At 35.5% G+C, this 20,914-nt stretch overlaps 3 protein-coding genes across 3 annotated transcripts in view; 2 read left to right on the top strand and 1 right to left on the bottom strand.

Moving 5' to 3' along the window:
• Positions 1-20,914, bottom strand: part of LOC113662805 (C-type lectin domain family 6 member A-like) — a 229,774-nt gene that overhangs the window by 80,487 nt on the left and 128,373 nt on the right. The gene's annotated exons all lie outside the window — the stretch shown is intronic.
• Positions 450-3,747, top strand: LOC125140670 (C-type lectin domain family 4 member F-like). Its single transcript, XM_047809827.1, has 8 exons — positions 450-871; positions 975-1,041; positions 1,880-1,996; positions 2,193-2,282; positions 2,503-2,574; positions 2,741-2,895; positions 3,014-3,126; positions 3,259-3,747. Exons 1-8 carry the CDS (start codon positions 857-859, stop codon positions 3,419-3,421), a joined length of 792 nt encoding a protein of 263 aa, XP_047665783.1. The 5' UTR covers positions 450-856; the 3' UTR covers positions 3,422-3,747.
• On the top strand, positions 8,735-12,096 carry LOC125140669 (C-type lectin domain family 6 member A-like). The gene is made up of 8 exons (XM_047809826.1): positions 8,735-9,009; positions 9,116-9,185; positions 10,034-10,150; positions 10,346-10,435; positions 10,751-10,822; positions 10,978-11,132; positions 11,255-11,367; positions 11,622-12,096. Exons 1-8 carry the CDS (start codon positions 8,995-8,997, stop codon positions 11,782-11,784), a joined length of 795 nt encoding a protein of 264 aa, XP_047665782.1. The 5' UTR covers positions 8,735-8,994; the 3' UTR covers positions 11,785-12,096.

Raw genomic sequence — 20,914 nt, 5'->3', positions numbered from 1 at the left:
TATTTAACAGTACAGAACGATACAGCTCGAATCCAATACATCTATATTGAGAGTTTGTTACTAATATTTATTTATTTATTTATTTATTTTTAACATCAGACTCCATGAAGTTTCACTTTTCTGCCACATTGTAAAATGTTGTATTTTTAGCTTGTCTTCACCACTAGAACATCAGAAGATCATGTGTGAACATGTGTTTTATTTTATTAATGAAGTGTCTTTAATTTCATTACTTAAAATTTCCACCTGTTAATCTTCTCTAAACAAGAGAAAAGGGTGGAAAAAAGGTGGAAACTAAATAAAAAGAATGTGTGTGTGTGTGTGTGTGTGTGTGTGTGTGTGTGTGTGTGTGTGTATACACTCTGGGGGGTAGTCAACTAGAGTTGATTTGAGGATGATCTGAAGCTTCACCTCAGAATGTTCGGACACCAGAGAAATGAAACAGAAGACACACTTGTATCAGTGTTGCTCTTCCTCGTTAAATATGTTCACCAATAGTGTCATCAGCACGGGACGGCAGGATCAAGAAAAGCAAGGGCAGGCCGGAAACTCTGGGAGCCTGACCTGCACACAAGACGTAGCACAAAAACACACATAGTGGAACAGAAAAAATATCACAAGTTGTAACAGGGTGCTGGAGGGTTGTTATAGTTAGTTTTATTTTTTTTTTTGTAGTGGGTTCTTGGGGTGGTTACTTTCAACCATCTACTACGGAAGCTACATCTCTCCCACTGCTATTGCACAGTAGATCTGTATCTCGCTTTCCTTCTGATTATAACTAATTTTATAGTTACTACCAATTTTCAGGTATCACAGGGTTCAATTTAAGATTATAAAGTGAAGCACGGGTTAAAGAATGGGTGGAAAAAAGGTAATTATCCTACAGTTAGAGCTCTGATACTTTTATACTTTTGAATTTAGTTATGGTGTAAATATGACGCGTGAGCAAGCAATTTAAATGATGTTTTAAATAGTTTGGACGGAGAACTGACGATTATGTGAATGCACAGAACTGGCAACCAAGGCACAAAGCATGCTCAGGTAAGTCTTGTTTTCATAATAAAATTTAAATACTTACAATTTTATCCATTTATAGTTACATTTAATTGAAGTGAAGAGATTCTTGAGGAAAAAAATAGTAGTTACATGTAATACTTATAAATGTTAATTCTCATTTTTATTTATTTTGAAGTAACTAATAAAAAAGTGCTGCTTGTTGTGTTAAAAACAACCTGGGAGTGAAACTTACTGTCATGAAATATTTCACCTAAATCATCCAATAAATGTTACATGAATATTTATTTAGAGAAATTGTTACCGTATTTACAATTCTCTATTTTTCTTTGATAATACAATTTGTAACGATATTTAATATTAGCTTCAGATTATATATAGTGATCTCCATAATAGTCCCTTTGAATGACTTGCTGTCGAAACAATAATCATGCTATTAGAATGATTAAAACTCACATTAATAGAAATATCTGATTCACATTTATAACAACTCTCAGCTGTTGTTACAGAACCTAACATTCTGACCAAACAGATTTCAAAATGCAACATTTTTTTTCTGGTTATTAAATAGTTATAATAAATTTCAAGAAAAGTTATCATTTGATTTTAACAAACTAGACTATTAAACTAGAAGTTAAAAAGAAGAAGAAGACTTTATTATTGCCATGTGTCCGTTGTATCATGGGGACTGTGGGTTGGAAGTTCATGGATCCGGCAGAGGTTTGGCACCCAGCTAGTTTAAAGCCTCATGTGTTGAGTGAAAGGAAAACCCTGAAGCTGTGAAGGGCAGTGGGTCTGCAAGCCTGGAGTCAGGAATTTATTTACAGTACAAAGATGTATGAAATAACTAACCTTTTTCTCTCAGATATCTCTGACCGCACTGAGCTGAAAGACAAGAAGAAACCAGGAAAGATCTTCAGATATGCTTTTGGTCTCCTAATACTTGGTGTTTTATTAACACTCTGTGCTGTAGGGATCCTTTGTAAGTGTTAAGTTGTGCTTATTAACTTTATCTTTGTTATCAATCATCAAATCATAATAAAGTGTCTCCTTCGATCCATTAAGTGATATGAATTCATCCTAGCATGAAAAACGTAAATTTCTTTGCTTAATTAATTATACATTTAGTTTTTATTGCTCTGTGAATTAATTTAACCCTGAGTATTTTTCTTCAACAGATCACAATAAAGTGATTTCACATGAGATATTAAGTAAGCAGTATTCTAATGTTACTGAAACATTGATGATGCAGGAACATGAAACCAAGGGTAAGTGTTTATTAGAGCTTCCTGTTTGCTTTGCAGTAGCTGCAGTGTATATGTGGGTTAAAAACCTCAAGTTTTGTGCTGCTTATTTTCTAATAGTAATTCTAGTATTTGCTCCTTTTGTTATTGTTTTGTTATATTATTTATTTATTTATTTATTTTCTGGTTTATTCTCATTATCTAATAACCCATTTGCATCAGAAATGATTCTTTTTGGCTTTAGAAATAAAAAAACTGTTTGAAGCACTGAAGGTGGAGCATCAGCAAGTTCAGGAGGAACTTGCAGCATGCAGTGGTAAGATTCTCCCATCATGACAGACAGACAGACAGACAGACAGACAGACAGACAGACAGAGACAGATAGACAAAAACAAAGCAAAGCCATGCTACAGTATATAGAGTATGCAAATGTATTATCTGAATTTATAACTGATTTTTTTAAATCTCATCTTGAAAAACAGCAAATAAAAACAATGGACAATGTGAGGAAGGATGGAAGTCTCTTGGTTTAAAGAGTTATTACTTCTCCAGTTTTAAACTGAACTGGACACAGAGTCGAGATTACTGTGTGGAGAAAGGAGGCCACCTGGTGATTATAACCAGCCAAACTGAACAGGTTTGAAGTGTAGAGCTTTTTCCTTATCAGTTTTTCAGATAAAATTACATTTTTGGCCTCTATATCACTTGAACTTATTATAGTTATAAGCTTTATTGTATGTTATTTTCTATATTAGGATTTTGTAGTTTCACAAATTGGAGAAACACACTGGATTGGTTTGAATGACTTGGAGACTGAAGGACAGTGGATGTGGGTGAACAACAAGCCTTTAAAGGAGACAGGTGTAACGTAAGAACAGTGTTCACTCACACAGTCTATAAACTAATTTTACAAAGCTCCAGTAATACATATACTTTTTTACATGAAATGAAATAATTGTTAAAGAAACAAATTACATTAAACTGATTTTATTCTATAAAGATTCTGGTATAGCGCTCCCGGGAGACCAAATGAGCCTGATAACTGGAAAAAGAAGGACCCTTCTGGAGAGAATTGTGCTGCTCTGGGGGATGCTCATGGTAACATACATACATGGTTTGATGCTTCTTGTAGTAGAATCAAAAAGTGCATCTGTGAAAAGTAAAAGACTTTTCACTTACATGTGAGTCTGCAAACACTTGTTTTTATTAATGGAGGACAATTCTTGGTTGTTGACTATAAATATTTGATATTGTAAAACAGCTAAGGTTAAGTTTATCTATGGTTTCTTTTTCATTTTTCATACTTGGATCATGTGTGTGGATTTTCTCCTTCTGCTTGTGGAATCTTGTAAATTGTACTGTAGGAATGAACATGTGTCTTTATGAATGAAGTGTGTCCAGACTATGTTAGCTGAAGCTAGATGTAACCTTAAGTTGCTTTGAATAAAGAAATTTAATAAAATTGTACAAGTCTGGGGAAAAAACTGATTTGTTATATTGTTAATTTCATTAATTTAAATTTCCATCTGTTCATCTTCTCTAAAAAAAGTGAAAAGGGTGGAACAAAGGTGGAAACTAAATAAAACGAATAGGTGTGTGTGTGTGTGTGTGTGTGTGTGTGTGTGCATGGGGGTAAATTTCCTTTAACAGTATACAAATACAATAAATATAAAATTTCTTATGAGCAATTTTTGAAGGGGGGACACAAATAATACAGTCAAATTGTACTTATAAAGACACTGTATGTCCCCACAGTGAAAAACGTTGCTTTTATCGTTATTATTGTAGCATGGAGACGTGTCATTACGGTTATTTTCAAAGTTGCAGGTTCAAATTTTACTTTTCTCCGCCATTTTATCTAGTCTCTGCAAGGCAAGTTTATTTATACTGTAGCACATTTCATACACAATGGTAATTCAAAGTGCTTTACATAAAGAAAGTAAAACTATGATAAAAAAATAATCACAACAATAAAAACAAGTAATTAAAAAAGGTTTAAAATTTGATTTAAAATTAATTAAGACACTTAAGAACAGAATAGAAATTGATTATACAAAAAATACAGTGAGGTCAGTTCGGACGTAGCTCAGTGCTCATTTAGTAAATATTCTAAACAGTATGCTAATTGTTGCCGTTAATATTAAGTTAACATTATGCCAAGTCGTCCTAAATAAAACACTGCGTGGGAAACGGCTTTGACGTGTTAGTTACAGTGCACTATGGAACAAGCTATTGTAAACAAGCTAATGTTAACAAGCTAATGTTAACAAGCTAATGTTAACAAGCTATTGTAAACAAGCTAATGTTAACAAGCTATTGTAAACAAGCTATTGTAAACAAGCTAACGTTAACTAGCTATTGTAAACAAGCTATTGTAAACAAGCTAACGTTAACTAGTTAAATCATATTTTAATCACTAATATAGCAGATTCATGGAAAATTACATCGGTAATCAGGATTTTTGCCGCAACTAATTTATGAATGAGTCTGCATCAACTACATTAAAGAGAATCGCTTTATTTAAAGTGAATAAAATCCCCTACTGAATGGAGTTTAACATTAATTGAGCCACAACCACACACCTGTGTGCAGACTAGGTGAGATGATTGGGAAAGCACGCAGTGGGTCAAACCACTGTGAGGAAGGGTAGGGGGAACTCAATTGTTTCTAAATGCATTTTTTGCGTTGTTTTTTTTTTTCTACTTACACAATTATGTAGGTATACACACATATTTTTCACAATAGAGAGTGTGATATTTTTTAAATATTTTTTTCCCCCCCGGGATTTACGCCCATGTTGTGTGTGTGTGTGTGTGTTTGTTTGTGTTTGTTTACTCTGGGGGTGTTCACCGAGAGTCAATTTGAGTATCTCAAGCTTCACCTCAGAATGTTCGCACACCAGAGTAATAAAACAGAAGACACACTGTGAACAACCTTGATGATAATAGTAATAGGAGACATTACAATAAAACTGAGGTAACACAACACAAGGCTGTCTTTAGGTAAATAACAATTATGGCTGTCACAAATAATTAGCTAGCTAGATTAAATCATATTATCTCACTTCCTTCTGTATACATGTTTTTATTGTTTCTGTCGTTCCTGACCAGAGATGCAAAACAGTCTGTTGTGTAGAATTTCTCTTCATCATTAAGGCTCTCCATTCTCTCCCAGACAAACAGCAGTAATTAATCACTGTGTTTCGAGGCAATGGTAATAGATGTTCTAAAATAAATTACTTCTACATGTGTTTCAAGTGATCATGGAGTTAAAACCCAGTCTAGGGTTCGGCCACACAGAGTAATCAACTCCCGGTATAAAGAAATGATGTCAGGGAGTTTGGGAAGAAAAACTATATTTTTGGAGCTTCCTTCTTTTAAAGAAAAGCAGCAAAAATATAGCTTTATTTCCATTTCCATAACACACACACACACACACACACACACACACACACACACACACACACACACACACACACACACACACACACACACATGCACACACACACACACACACACACACACACACACAAACACACACAATAACGGCCAACTAATCTAACGTAGGAGAACTTATCGGTGGTGTAATGAGAGCCACGGTATATGATATGTTTGCTCTGCCTTCTCGTTATAGTTTTGTTATTTATTTCTATATTTGTGATGGCACACACACACATTTGCTACACAAAAAGCTCAATCCTAGCAAAACTGAACTGCTGTTCATCCCAGGTGATTCATCCCCAGGTCATGATCTTGCTATATCCCTGCACAACGATCTGATCGCCCCTTCAGTCAAAGCTCGCAATCTTGGGGTAACCATGGACAATCAACTGTCCTTTTCCTCTCATGTTGCTAATCTGACTCGCTCATGTCGGTTTCTTCTCTACAACATTTGAAGGATTCGGACATTTTTGTCCACACAGGCTGCTCAGGTACTTGTTCAGTCTCTTGTCATTTCTAGACTGGATTACTGCAATGCACTGCTGGCAGGTCTACCTATGAACGCAATCCGTCCTCTGCAAATGATCCAAAATGCAGCTGTCCAGCTTGTTTTCAACCTGCCAAAGTTCTCGCATACCACCCCGCTGCTGCGATCCCTCCACTGGCTTCCGGTAGCTGCACGCATCCGATTCAAAACACTGATGCTGGCCTACAAAGCCAAAAATGGACCAACTCCCTCTTACCTCAAAGCCCTCACCATTCCTCACACTGCACCCCGCAACCTCCGATCTACCAGCACTGCTCGACTGGTTCCACCATCTCTCAGGGTAAGAGGCAAGTATACTACAAGACTCTTCTCTGTTCTGGCACCAAGGTGGTGGAATGAACTTCCCCTAGAGGTCCGGACAGCTGAGTCACTGGCTATTTTCAAGCGGCGGTTGAAAACCTACTTATTCAGGAAACACTTCAACTAGCACTTCTTTCCTTATCTTTCGCATTTAAAAAAAAAAAAAAAAACACCTTTGACACTTTTTCATTGTAACTTTGAACAAATGTTTTAAACTCATGGTATCTTAAGTATGTAACCTAGTGAACCAGCATTAATGTATTCAATGTTAGAGATTTAAGCACTTATGTACATCGCTCTGGATAAGGGCGTCTGCCAAATGCTGTAAATGTAAATGTAAATCATATGCATACACTCACTCATCGTACACCTGCACCTATTACGGAGGGTAAGGATGGGCCTTCTCTGTGTACAACACCGCATCACATGTGGAGAAAACTACACACCTACACACCCCTAACTACTTTAGCAACAATACCTGACTAAAAGGGAGGGGAAAACACTGAATCACTGTACTGTATTTTCTCCGCTCACTCAAGAGACAGGCAGCTCACTGGGAGTCTTTCTAAGCAGGGCTTTTCTAAGTGAATTGAATAAACGCCAGTCTCTGATCCCATGTGAACTTTACTGAGTGTCTCTTGTCACCTAGTGTTTATATAGGTTAAAAATCTAAATTCAAGTCAACTTCTTTAATGTCACACACATCATATACAATGTATTTAAGTTTACTATTGATATAATTAGGGCCCGAGCACCGATGGTGCGAAGCCCTATTGTTTTTGCTCTGGTTTATTTATTTATTTATTTTAATTTCATTTTATTTTATTTTCACACATTGGCCAGTTGGGGTCCCATAACATGATCGAAAACTCTTGAAATTTATGTTGTTACTAGACCATTTGGGGACTGTGGGTAAATGAAACCCCATATTTTAGACAAAGAGGGGTGCTTGTGAGCCACTTAAAAGACACACCTTTGTCTGACATTTTTGTCCACACTTAACAGCCGACAAATGTGATGTATGTGTCAAATTTCAAGTTATTCTAAGCACGCCAAAAGCCTTAAATATGCTTGAGATAAAAGTAAAATTTGGCACGATGCCATGGCAACATTGTTTGAGATATCAAAAATCTGTTCTCAATAACACCACCATTTGTCTAAAATGTGGGGTTTTATTTACCTACAGTCCCCAAATGGGTCAGTAACAACATAAAATAGTCCACTGATATTTACCAACTTCATGCACTTGCCCACTGTGCATTGTTTTCAGGGAGGCACAGTATAGCGATAAAAAAACGTGCGAGGGCCCACCATCGCTGCTTGCAACTATATTATATGTGTTTGCTTATTTCCTTATTTTGTAAATGTGTGAATTTTTTTTTCCATTGTGGTCAATGAGTTAATAATTTTTTTAAAGCTTAATACTGTATAACCTTTTTACCTGAACTCAGTTTTGTTTGTACATAGAAAAAAGGTGCAGAATGAAAATAAAATCCTGAAAACCCTGTTCACTTGATGTCTTTCTGTTGTACAGTAACACCAGGGACACAAGTTTTGAGTTTTGTGCTTCTTATTTTCTGTAAGTGCTTCTAAGTTTGTATCAGAAAATTATTCCCTTTTTCCTCAGAGAAAAAACTTCCACATAAAAACTGTTTGAAGAAGTGAAGGTGGAGCGTCAGCAAGTTCAGGAAGAAGAAAATCACATAAATGCCTTATGCTTTCTAGTTGTATGTTGTATTTTTAGCTTGTCTTAACCACTAGAACATCAGAAGATCATGTGTGTGGATTTTCTCCTTCTGTTTGTGGAAATCTTTTAAATTGTACTGTTCATCTTCTCTAAACTAGTGAAAAGGGTGGAAAAAAGGTGGAAACTAAATAAAAAGAGAGTGTTTGTGTGTGTGTGTGTGTGTGTGTGTGTGTGTGTGTGTGTGTGTGTGTGTGTGTGTGTGTGTGATCTGGGGGGTAGTCAACTAGAGTTGATTTGAGAATGATCTGAAGCTTCACCTCAGAATGTTTGGACACCAGAGAAATGAAACAGAAGACACACTTGTATCAGTGTTGTCTCTTCTTCGTTAAATATGTTCACCAATAGTGTCATCAGCACGGGACGGCAGGATGAAGACAAGCAAGGGCAGGCCGGAAACTCTGGGAGCCTGACCTGCACACAAGACGTAGCACAAAAACACACATAGTAGAACAGAAAAAATATCACAAGTTGTAACAGGGTGCTGGAGGGTTGTTATAGTTAGTTTTATTTTTTTTTTGTAGTGGGTTCTTGGGGTGGTTACTTTCAACCATCTACTACGGAAGCTACATCTCTCCCACTGCTATTGCACAGTAGATCTGTATCTCGCTTCCCTTCTGATTATAACTAATTTTATAGTTACTACCAATTTTCAGGTATCACAGGGTTCAATTTAAGATTATAAAGTGAAGCACGGGTTAAAGAATGGGTGGAAAAAAGGTAATTATCCTACAGTTAGAGCTCTGATACTTTTATACTTTTGAATTTAGTTATGGTGTAAATATGACGTGTGAGCAAGCAATTTAAATGATGATGTTTTAAATAGTTTGGACGGAGAACTGACGATGATTATGTGAATGCACAGAACTGGCAACCAAGGCACAAAGCATGCTCAGGTAAGTCTTGTTTTCATAATAAAATTTAAATACTTACAATTTTATCCATTTATAGTTACATTTAATTGAAGTGAAGAGATTCTTGAGGAAAAAAATAGTAGTTACATGTAATACTTGTAAATATTAATTCCCTCTGTTTTTTTATGTATTTTGAAGTAACTAATAAAAAAGTGCTGCTTGTTGTGTTAAAAACAACCTGGGAGTGAAACTTACTGTCATGAAATATTTCACCTAAATCATCCAATAAATGTTACATGAATATTTATTTAGAGAAATTGTTACCGTATTTACAATTCTCTATTTTTCTTTGATAAATAATACAATTTGTAACGATATTTAATATTAGCTTCAGATTATATATAGTGATCTCCATAATAGTCCCTTTGAATGACTTGCTGTCGAAACAATGATCATGCTATTAGAATGATTAAAACTCACATTAATAGAAATATCTGATTCACATTTATAACAACTCTCAACTGTTGTTACAGAACCTAACATTCTGACCAAACAGATTTCAAAATGCAACATTTTTTTTCTGGTTATTAAATAGTTATAATAAATTTCAAGAAAAGTTATCATTTGATTTGAACAAACTAGACTATTAAACTAGAAGTTAAATAGAAGAAGAAGACTTTATTATTGCCATGTGTCCGTTGTATCATGGGGACTGTGGGTTGGAAGTTCATGGATCCGGCAGAGGTTTGGCACCCAGCTAGTTTAAAGCCTCATGTGTTGAGTGAAAGGAAAACCCTGAAGCTGTGAAGGGCAGTGGGTCTGCAAGCCTGGAGTCAGGAATTTATTTACAGTACAAAGATGTATGAAATAACTAACCCTTTTTCTCTCAGATATCTCTGACCGCACTGAGCTGAAAGACAAGAAGAAACCAGGAAAGATCTTCAGATATGCTTTTGGTCTCCTAATACTTGGTGTTTTATTAACACTCTGTGCTGTAGGGATCCTTTGTAAGTGTTAAGTTGTGCTTATTAACTTTATCTTTGTTATCAATCAACAAATCATAATAAAGTGTCTCCTTTTATCCATCAAATGAGATGAATTCATCCTAGCATGAAAAACTTACATTTTTTACTTAATTAATTAAACATTTAGTTTTTATTGTTCTGTGAATTAATTTAACCCTGAGTATTTTTCTTCAACAGATCACAATAAAGTGGTTTCACATGAGATATTAAGTAAGCAGTATTCTAATGTTGCTGAAACATTGATGATGCAAGAACATGAAACCAAGGGTAAGTGTTTATTAGAGCTTCCTGTTTCCTTTGCAGTAGCTGCAGTGTATATGTGGGTTAAAAGCCTACAAAAAAGTTTTGTGCTGCTTATTTTCTAATAGTAATAGTATTTGCTCCTTTTGTTGTTGTTGTTTGTTGTTTCCTTTTTGAGCTCCTTTTGCTTCTGTTGTTATTATTATTATTATTATTATTATTATTATTATTATTATTATTATTATTATTATTATTCATTCATTCATTCATTTATTTTTTTTCTGGTTTATTCTCATTATCTAATAACCTCTTTGCATCAGAAATTATTCTTTTTGGCTTTAGAAATAGAAAAACTGTTTGAAGCACTGAAGGTGGAGCATCAGCAAGTTCAGGAGGAACTCGCAGCATGCAGTGGTAAGATTCTCCCATCATGACAGACAGACAGACAGACAGACAGACAGAGACAGATAGACAAAAACAAAGCAAAGCCATGCTACAGTATATAGGGTATACAAATATATTATCTGAATTTATAACTGATTTTTTTTTTATCTCATCTTGAAAAACAGCAAATAAAAACAATGGACAATGTGAGGAAGGATGGAAGTCTCTTGGTTTAAAGTGTTACTACTTCCCCACTCATAAACTGAACTGGACACAGAGTAGAGATTACTGTGTGGAGAAAGGAGGTCACCTGGTGATTATAACCAGCCAAACTGAACAGGTTTGAAATTAAGAGCTTTTTTCTTATCAGTTTTTCAGATAAAATAAAATTTTTTGGTCTCTATTTCACTTGAATTGATTACAGGTGTAAGCTTTATGTGATTATGTTATTTTCTAAATTAGGATTTTGTAGTTTCACAAATTGGAGAAACACACTGGATTGGTTTGAATGACTTGGAGACTGAAGGACAGTGGATGTGGGTGAACAACAAGCCATTAAAGGAGACCGGTGTAACGTAAGGACAGTGTTCACTTACACAGTCTATAAACTCATCTCACTGTTCTGCTTATAGATCTACAGAGCTCCAGTAATACATACATACATACATACATTACAAACAATTATTTCATTTCATGCAAATATATATATATATATATATATATATATATATATATATATATATATATATATATATATATATATATATATATATTTGCATGAAATGAAATAATTGTTTAAGAAAACAATTACAGATTTAATTCTATGTAGGTTCTGGTATAGTTCTCCAAAGGGAACAAATGAGCCTGATAACTGGAAAGTGGAGGACCCTTCTGGAGAGAATTGTGCTGCTCTGGGGAATGTCGATGGTAACATACATAAATGGTTTGATGCTTCTTGTAGGAGAATCAAAAAGTACATCTGTGAAAAGTAAAATACATTTCTCTTACATTTGAGTCTGCAAATATTTGTTTTTATTAATGGAGAACAATTCTTGGTTGTTGACTATAAATATTTGATATTGTAAAACAGCTAACATGAAGTTTATCTATAGTTTCTTTTTTCATTTTTCATACTTGGATCATGTGTGTGGATTTTCTCCTTCTGCCTGTGAAAATCATTTAAATTGTACTGTAGGGATGAACATATGTTTATTTTATGAATGAAGTGTGTCCAGATTATGTTAGCTGAAGCTAGATGTAACCTTAAGTTGCTTTGAATAAAGAAATTTAATAAAATTGTATAAGTCTGGGGGAAAAAAAACTGATTTGTTATATTGTTCATTTCAATTTCCATCTGTTCATCTTCTGTTCATCAAAAGTGAAAAGGGTGGAACAAAGGTGGAAACTAAAGAAAAGGAATAGGTGTGTGTGTGTGTGTGTGTGTGTGTGTGTGTGTGTGTGTGTGTGTGTGTGTGTGTGTGTGTGTGTGTGTGTGTGTGTGTGTGTGTGTGTGTGTGTGTGTGTGTGTGTGTGTGTGTACTCTGGGGGTGTTCACCGAGAGTCAATTTGAGTATCTCAAGCTTCACCTCAGAATGTTCGCACACCAGAGTAATAAAACAGAAGACACACTGTGTGAACAACCTTGATGTTAATAGTAACAGGAGACATTAAAATAAAATCAAGGTAAAACAACACAAGGCTGTCTTTAGGTAAATAACATTTATGGCTGTCACAAATAATTAGCTAGCTAGATTAAATCATATTACTGTATCCCACTTCCGTCTGTATACATGTTTTTTATTGTTTCTGTCGTTCCTGACCAGAGATGCAAAACAGTCTGTTGTGTAGAACTTCTCTTCATAACTAAGGCTCTCCATTCTCTCCCAGACAAACAGCAGTAATTAATCACTGTGTTTCGAGGCAATTGTTATAGATGTTATAAAATAAATTACTTCTACATGTGTTTCAAGTGATCATGGAGTTACAACCCAGTCTAGGTTTCGGCCACACAGAGTAATCAACTCCCGGTATAAAGAAATGATGTCAGGGAGTTTGGGAAGTAAAACTATATTTTATTAGCTTCCTTCTTTTAAATAAAATCAGCAAAAATATAGCTTTATTTCCATAACACACACACACACACACACACACACACACACACACACACACACACACACACACACACACACACACACACACACACACACACAAACACACACAGTAACGGCCAACAAATCTAACGTAGGAGAACTTATCAATGGTGTAATGAGAGCCACGGTAGATGATATGTTTGCTCTGCCTTCTTGTTAAAGTTTTTTTTATTTATTTCTATATTTGTGATAGCGCACACACACACACACACACACACACACACACACACACACACACACACACACACACACACACACACACACACACACACACACACACACACACACAGTAACGGCCAACTTATCTAACCTAACTTAGGAGAACTTATCGGCGGTGTAACGAGAGCCACTGTTGATGATATGTTTGTTCTGCCTTCTTGTTATAGTTTTGTTATTTATTTCTATATTTGTGAGGGTTATTAAGAGTTAAAACACTCCTATGTGAGAGAAGCGTGATGCCTGTACACTGCCATTAAACGTTTGTATTGCAGACTCTTCACCTTCGAGCTCTTTCATTTCCTGGGAATAGCGAATTATCTGTGTCGAAGCGTTACACTTTATAATCACATTTAATATTAGCTTCAGATTATGTATAGTGATCTCCATACTAATATTTGTGTATGACTTGCTGTAGAAACATTAATCATGCAATTAGAATGATTAAAACTCACATTAATATAAATATCTGATTCACATTCGGCACAACTCTCTGTTGTTGTTACAGAGCCTAACAATCTGACCAATCAGATTTCAAAATGCAGCATTTTTATATTGGTTAAAAAATAGTTATAAAAAAACAACAGTTCAAGAAAAGTACTGTAGTTATATAATATAAAACCAAGAGCCTACACGCACGCTCACACACATGCTCACACACACACACACACACACACACACACACACACACACACACACACACACACACACACACACACACACACACACACACACACACACACACACGCTCACACACACACACACACACACACACACACACACACACACACACACACACACACACACACACACACACACACACACACACACACACACACACACACACACACACACACACACATTAACTACACACAGAGATATAAAAACTGTATGAAGAAGTGAAGGTGAAGTGTCAGCAAGTTCAGGAAGAAGAACATCACATTATATCACATGCCTATTGCTTTCTAGTGTGAGGGTGAAATCTATCGGGTTCCCCTGAAATTACTCTAGAAAGCAGAAGTCACTCCTTTCATTTGTAGTGAAACAATAGTGAGGTTCAGAAGTGCCTATGAAGATATGAGTTTTGAATTCTACAAAATGGACGATAGTGAAAACTATCATTCTCCAAAAGGTAGATATCTGAAATGTTTATACATGAATAATTAAATACATTTTTGATGATTATGCTTGATATCATTTACATGAACAAATGCTTTAAAGCTTTTCACTGTTCATTATCAGACACAGAGGATGATATTAATGTGAATACAGAAGACTGTCACTCAGAGCTGAAAAACTCAGGTATGTGTTTGTTTGATGATTAAATACTGATAGTGAGAAGAACTAATGAGGTTATGAAATGACAACAAAAAAATACATTTACACCTCATAACATAAAATCATTATACTGATTATCTCCACATGTCCTGTGTAAATGTAAGAGATCCTGCCAGAAGGACAGTATTCAGTTCTCCTGTAACCAGAGCTATTTAGGGTTAGGAGCCTAGGGTTAGGTTTTTATTTTTTTATAAAGGAACAAGGAGTGACACACACAAAAGGACAGAAAAAACTATTGGTATATTGTAAAACAGGTAAATGTACTGTATGTAAACCTGACTTCATTTTTGGGGGCAGGTTCCTTTTCTTTGTTTTCCTGTGTTATGAAGTTAGAGAAGTAAAACTATTTGGGTTGCTATTTTTCTTTTTGGGGAACAAGTTCCTAAAATATTTGAACTTTTTAAAATACTGTAACTGTGCATGGCATTAGGTCTGGAAATGACTTTATCTATAGTGCAAAGATGTATGAAATAACTAACACTTTTCTCTCAGATATCTCTGACCGCACTGAGCTGAAAGACAAGAAGAAACCAGGAAAGATCTTCAGATTTGCTTTTGGTCTCCTAATACTTGGTGTTTTTATTAACACTCTGTGTTGTAGGGATCCTTTGTAAGTGTTAATTTGTGCTTATCATATCATAATAAAGTGTCTCCTTCGATCCATCAAGTGAGATGAATTCATCCTAACACGAAAAACTTACATTTATTTACTTAATTAATTATACATTTAGTTTTCATTGCTCTGTGAATTAATTTAACCCTGAGTATTTTTCTTCAACAGATCACAATAAAGTGGTTTCATATGAGATATTAAGTGAGCAGTATTCTAATGTTACTGAAACACTGATGATGCAGGAACATGAAGCCAAGGGTAAGTGTTTATAAAAGCTTCCTGATTCCTTTAATAGTTTGCTGTAGCTGCAGTGTATATATGTGGATTAAAAAGAAGAGTTTTGTGCTTCTTGCCTTCTAATAGTAATTCTAGTAATTGCCCCTTTGTTATTAATATTTATTTATTTATTTATTTATTTATTTATTTATTTATTTATTCTCCTTAGAGACAGAAAAACTGTATGAAGCACTGAAGGTGAAGCATCTGCAAGTTCAGGAAGATCTCGCTGCATGCAGTGGTAAGATAGTGGTGTAGATACAGTACAGTAGATAGCTGGGAATAACAGCTACTAAGCCACACAGTGGTAGACCGTGTAAAACACAGGTCAGGTTCAGCACATGCTGAGGTGCACAGTATGCATAACTCACCAACTTTCTGCAGAGTCCATAGCTACAGACCTCCAGTCTTTGTGTGGCCTTCAGATTAGCTCAACAACATTGTGTAGAGTGCTTCATGGAATGGGTTTTCATGTCTGAGCAGCTGCAACCATGCTTTACATCACCAAGTGCAATGCAAAGCGTCGGATGCAGTGGAGACATGTTCTCTGGAGTGACAAATCACACTTCTCTACCTGGAAATCTGATGGATGAGTCTGGGCTTAACTGTTGCCAGGAGAACGGTACTTATCTGACTGCATTGTGCCAAGTATAAAGTTTGGTAGAGGGGATTATGGTGTGGGGTTGTTTTTTTTCAACAGAGGACAATTCTTGGTTGTTGAATATGAATATTTGATATTCTAAAACAGCTAACTTTAAGTTTAGCTATAGTTTGTATTAAAGGTTTATTTTACCGTATAGTTGTCATAGATATTGTATAGCAAACTTTACACGTATGTCTTCATATTTTATGGTGAAAAAAATGCCAACTCATTGATTACTCAAGCTAGTGAGACGTAATGAATTCCAGTTTACTAATTAAGGTGTTATTGCTGTCTGGATAAACAGTTCGCTCCTTTACTAGCATCTCAACATAATATAACGATCTATAGATTTTCATACAGTATCTATGAACATTTGTAGGATCCTTATATGAACATACAATGTTAAACCAGTTAAATGAATAAATGAGTGCACCTGGGCCAGAGGGAGGGTTTTTTGTGTGTACGGGGGAAGCTCACAGTTTTTTGACCATGAAATATGACCGCGAACTGGATCTTTATCACGAATATGTGAGATATATCGTGTTTGAGCATATACTTTCATCATTTTGGAATTTTTTTTAGTTGTTTAGCTACACATGTGATATGTTCAGGATTGGCGTGGACTATGAACTGTGGATGAATGAACAATGGAACTATGGTGACTGTATGATATGCTTGTTCCAATAAAAGACACGCAACAGCATATAAAGAACATTTGCCTTTATTGACACGCGTCAATTAATAGCTCACTCCCCAGACACGATTCACTTTAGTGGAAAGTCAGCCACAAATACATTTACTATGTACTTTGTAATGTTAAGTTGCTTTGAATAACATTTAGAAAGCAATAAGAATTAATAAAAATATAGATCTTAAAAACATGATGTATGGTTTTGTTTTTGTTTTTAACAAGATGATGACTTGCACTATGTCAGCATTCCAGTTCCAGGTTAGTCATATTGTGTTTAGGAGGGTAACAAAGGATGGATAATAAAACATATGGATTTTTGCTCTTTTTATTTTCTGTAACTGCACATTGTATCTGACACAGGGCTTCATGAATGTCTGCTCTCCATCTCTGATTTGATGCTTGCAAAAGCCATTGATACATGCAGGGCTAAACAAACCTGAGGTACATGTGTGTGTGTGTGTGTGTGTGTGTGTGTGTGTGTGTGTGTGTGTATGTGTGTGTGTGTGTGTGTGTGTGTGTGTGTGTGTGTGTGTGTGTGTGTGTGTGTGTGTGTGTGTGAGAGAGAGAGAGAGAGAGAGAGAGAGAGAGAGAGAGAGAGAGAGAGAGAGAGAGAGAGAGAGAGAGATTGAAGGATGCCTTTCAGTCTACATATAAATATTGCATTCTTTTCCCCATTCTTGGTCATTCAGTTAAAGCTGTTGCAAAAAAAGTCATTGCAGCGAATGTAGCACAACAAATGTACAGTGACTTAGTGTTCTGTACACATATTCATATTTCATATTTAATATTTTCATCATTCATATTTTCACAGAAAGTATAAGTTAACTAAAATGTACATGGTCTGTAAAGTAGTCTTTATTTATTTTAACCTCTACAAAGTATTTCTACATCATTTAAAATTATTCCCTTGTTGATGTATTTTTCTTTGTAAAGTTATCTCAGAAAAATACAATACGGTGTTCTAAGTGAGCATTATGATAATGTTACTGCAATGTTGATGACCCCAGAACACACAGCCAAGGGTTATGTGTGGTTTTAAGAGCTTCCTGTTTACTTTAATAGTTAGCAGTTACTGTATATGTGAGAAAAAAACTCAGTTGTTGAGTTTTGTGTTTCTTATTTTTTAATATTCCTCTTATATTTTCTGGTTTATTATCATCAACATCTATTAACCATTTTGTATCAGAAATTATTCACATTTGACATAGAGATAGAAAAACTGTATGAAGAACTGAAGGTGAAGCATCAGCAGATTCAAGAAGAAGAAATGAATTCAGCTTGCTAGTTTGAACTGAGGCTGAACCCGAGATGCTTATCCTGAGATCACTCTAGAGCTGAAAAACTCAGGTATGTGCTTGTTTGGTGATTAAATACTGATACTGAGAACTAGTGAGGTTAGTGAATGACAACAAAAAATTCAATTGAATCTACAAAAATGGCAAAATAGATACTGTAGTAGTTAAAAATGTCCTTCTCCAACAGGCAGAAATCTGAACAAGTGCTGTAAATGATGAGCACCATGTAAATGCTCATAATCACACACAGAGAGGACGATGTTTATGTAAATACACAGGACGGAAAACGCTACTACTTCTTTCTTTTATCATTATACTTGTATTAATGTGGGAGAACCTGCCAGAAGGACAGTCATCAGTTCTCCAACAACAAGAGCTGTTTAATTTCCTTTCTTCCTTATGATATCTTCATAATGGTACCATGGACATCAGACACATAAAAGGTTTCCACAAAAAAAAAAGTCTTGGTATATTGTAAAACAGGTAAATGTATGTACACTACTGTACAAAGGTGTGACTTCAGGATGGTCCAAGGCTGAAATAGTACATTTTTAAAAAGATTCACCTACAACATTTCCTGGAATCACAAAACATATATGAAGCATAATGGAAACGGGGGGAAAAGTTAATTATCCAACAGGTAGACATCTGAAACTGCTATATTTTTAAAAAAATATATTAGATGTTGAAAATTTATGTAATCAGACATCATAAATTATAAGGATTTTTAATTTGTTAGGATCACAAACAGTGGATGATGACTATGTGAACACACAGCAGCCACATCTGAAGACTAGACAATGCACAGGTATGTGTTTGTACTCATTATACTGATTATCTCACTTCTACTTGTATAATTTATTAACTAAAACATGTTTAATATTTAGCTTCATCTAGTTACAACATCATCATATCTGCTCTTGGTCTTCTGCTGCTTGGAGCTTTAGCATCACTCTGTGCTGTAGGGATCTTGTGTGAGTATTAAATAGCACTTTAATCTGTTGTTCTCATTCGACCAATTACAATAAATAAAATAGTTTGATGGTTAGGTTAGAAGGATTCTATTTATCAGCCATTTATACTAGAAACATACAACACATTACAATAGAATATTTATGTACCTTTGGTGCTTGGCCCCTAGAAACGTTTTCATTCATCTATGTCTGAGTTTAACCCTGATGTTCTTGTTCAACAGATCACAATAAAGTTGTTTCCACTGAGATGTTAAGTGAAGGACACGAGAACACTACAGCCGAACTGATGGTGCTACAATACAAAGCCACTGGTAAGAGATTTCTGAGGTTTTCCTGTTTGCTTCAGCAGCCAGCTGTTGGTCTTCATCATGTCTCAAAAGGCTCCATACAAACACTTTTTAGCTAATTCACATTTCATTTGTCACATATACAAAGAAACACAGTACAACGTTTAGTGAAATGTTTTTTTTTTTAACTGTCTAATGTAAGATATATATAATAAAAATCTTTACAAATAAAAAATAAAATAAAATTTACTGGAGAGAACTGTGCTGCTCTGGGGAATGCAATTGGTAACATACATAAATGGTTTGATGCTTCTTGTAGTACAATCAAAAAGTGCATCTGTGAAAGTTAAAATACTTTTCACTTACATTTGAGTCTCCAAAGACTTGTTTTTATGAATGAAGGACCTAGAGGCAGCACAAAGACATTGTCTTCTAAGGGATAACATTTTTGACTGTTTTGAGCGCAGCATTATAGGCTCAGGGAAGGCAATCTCATCATGTAAACCGTGCCAAGGCAATTATCATGATGTAATAAATTCAAATCGGGACAACGTGTTAATCCGTTGAAGAAATGCGAATAAATCCTTCTGGAAAATTCTTGGTAATTAAAGGGAAAGGCTCAGTGCTGGTGTGCTTGTTGATGGAGGTCGCATCCATGTATAAAGAAAAGTGTCTGTTTGACTGTTGTGTTTCTGTGACATGAAGATAATATGTCTTTGAGTTGATTTTAAAATGTCATGGGACCCTAGAGACACAGGGAGAAGATAAAGGGCTTTTTCTAGGTGCATGAGGGACTGGTGGCACAATCATGGAGGACAAATCCAGCTCATCCAGGAAGATCTGGGCCATTTCCATTAAGCACTTTGTGTCCATTCGGCTGTAATCACTTGATACAATCACCTAGAGGACAGTTGGGCAAATGATTAGTGCTACAACAACCACAGAGACACTATGAATTTGTCCTGATAGTGAAGTTACTTTCTGGATTCTTCTGCACATACAGTACAATAGCTACTCTGAGCTGTTTCTGTGAGAATTTAAGCCTTACTGCTAATAAAAACTAGCTATATAACATGAGCTAACCTGAGACAATCTCAGAAAGAATTTAAGTCATATTTATACCCGCCAAAAATTCTTACTGCTAATCCAAACTAGCTAACTACTGTAGCATGAGCTAACCTGAAAGGATTTCAGAGTGTATTTTGGCATACTTATACATGCACACAATTTTACTGCTAATTAAAAACTATCTAACTAACAAGAGCTAACCTGACAGGATTTATTATTTTGAGTGTGTGTGTGTGTGTGTGTGTGTGTGTGTGTGTGTGTGTGTGTGTGTGTGTGTGTGTGTGTGTGTGTGTGTGTGTGAGAGAGAGAGACAGAGAGAGAGAGAGAGAGAGAGAGAGAGAGAGAGAGAGAGAGAGAGAGAGAGAGAGAGAGAGAGAGAGAGAGAGAGAGAGATTATGACTGGTGGTGTTTATTGTGAGTGTTTATTGCCTTTTTGGACTCCTTTATCATTTGTAATGTTGCTCCCATTTAAAACAGTTCGGCCAAGCGAATTTTAGGGTCATGATTGAGGACAATGTCCCGTCCAGAGACAAGCTGTTTCGTGTTGAGGTTTTGTTCAAACCGACCATCG

Source organism: Tachysurus fulvidraco, unplaced genomic scaffold, assembly GCF_022655615.1.
Source record: "Tachysurus fulvidraco isolate hzauxx_2018 unplaced genomic scaffold, HZAU_PFXX_2.0 HiC_scaffold_51_np12, whole genome shotgun sequence".
NCBI lineage: Eukaryota > Metazoa > Chordata > Actinopteri > Siluriformes > Bagridae > Tachysurus > Tachysurus fulvidraco.
The sequence above is the reverse complement of the archived record's forward strand: the minus strand, read 5'-3'. Positions and strand labels throughout refer to the sequence as shown.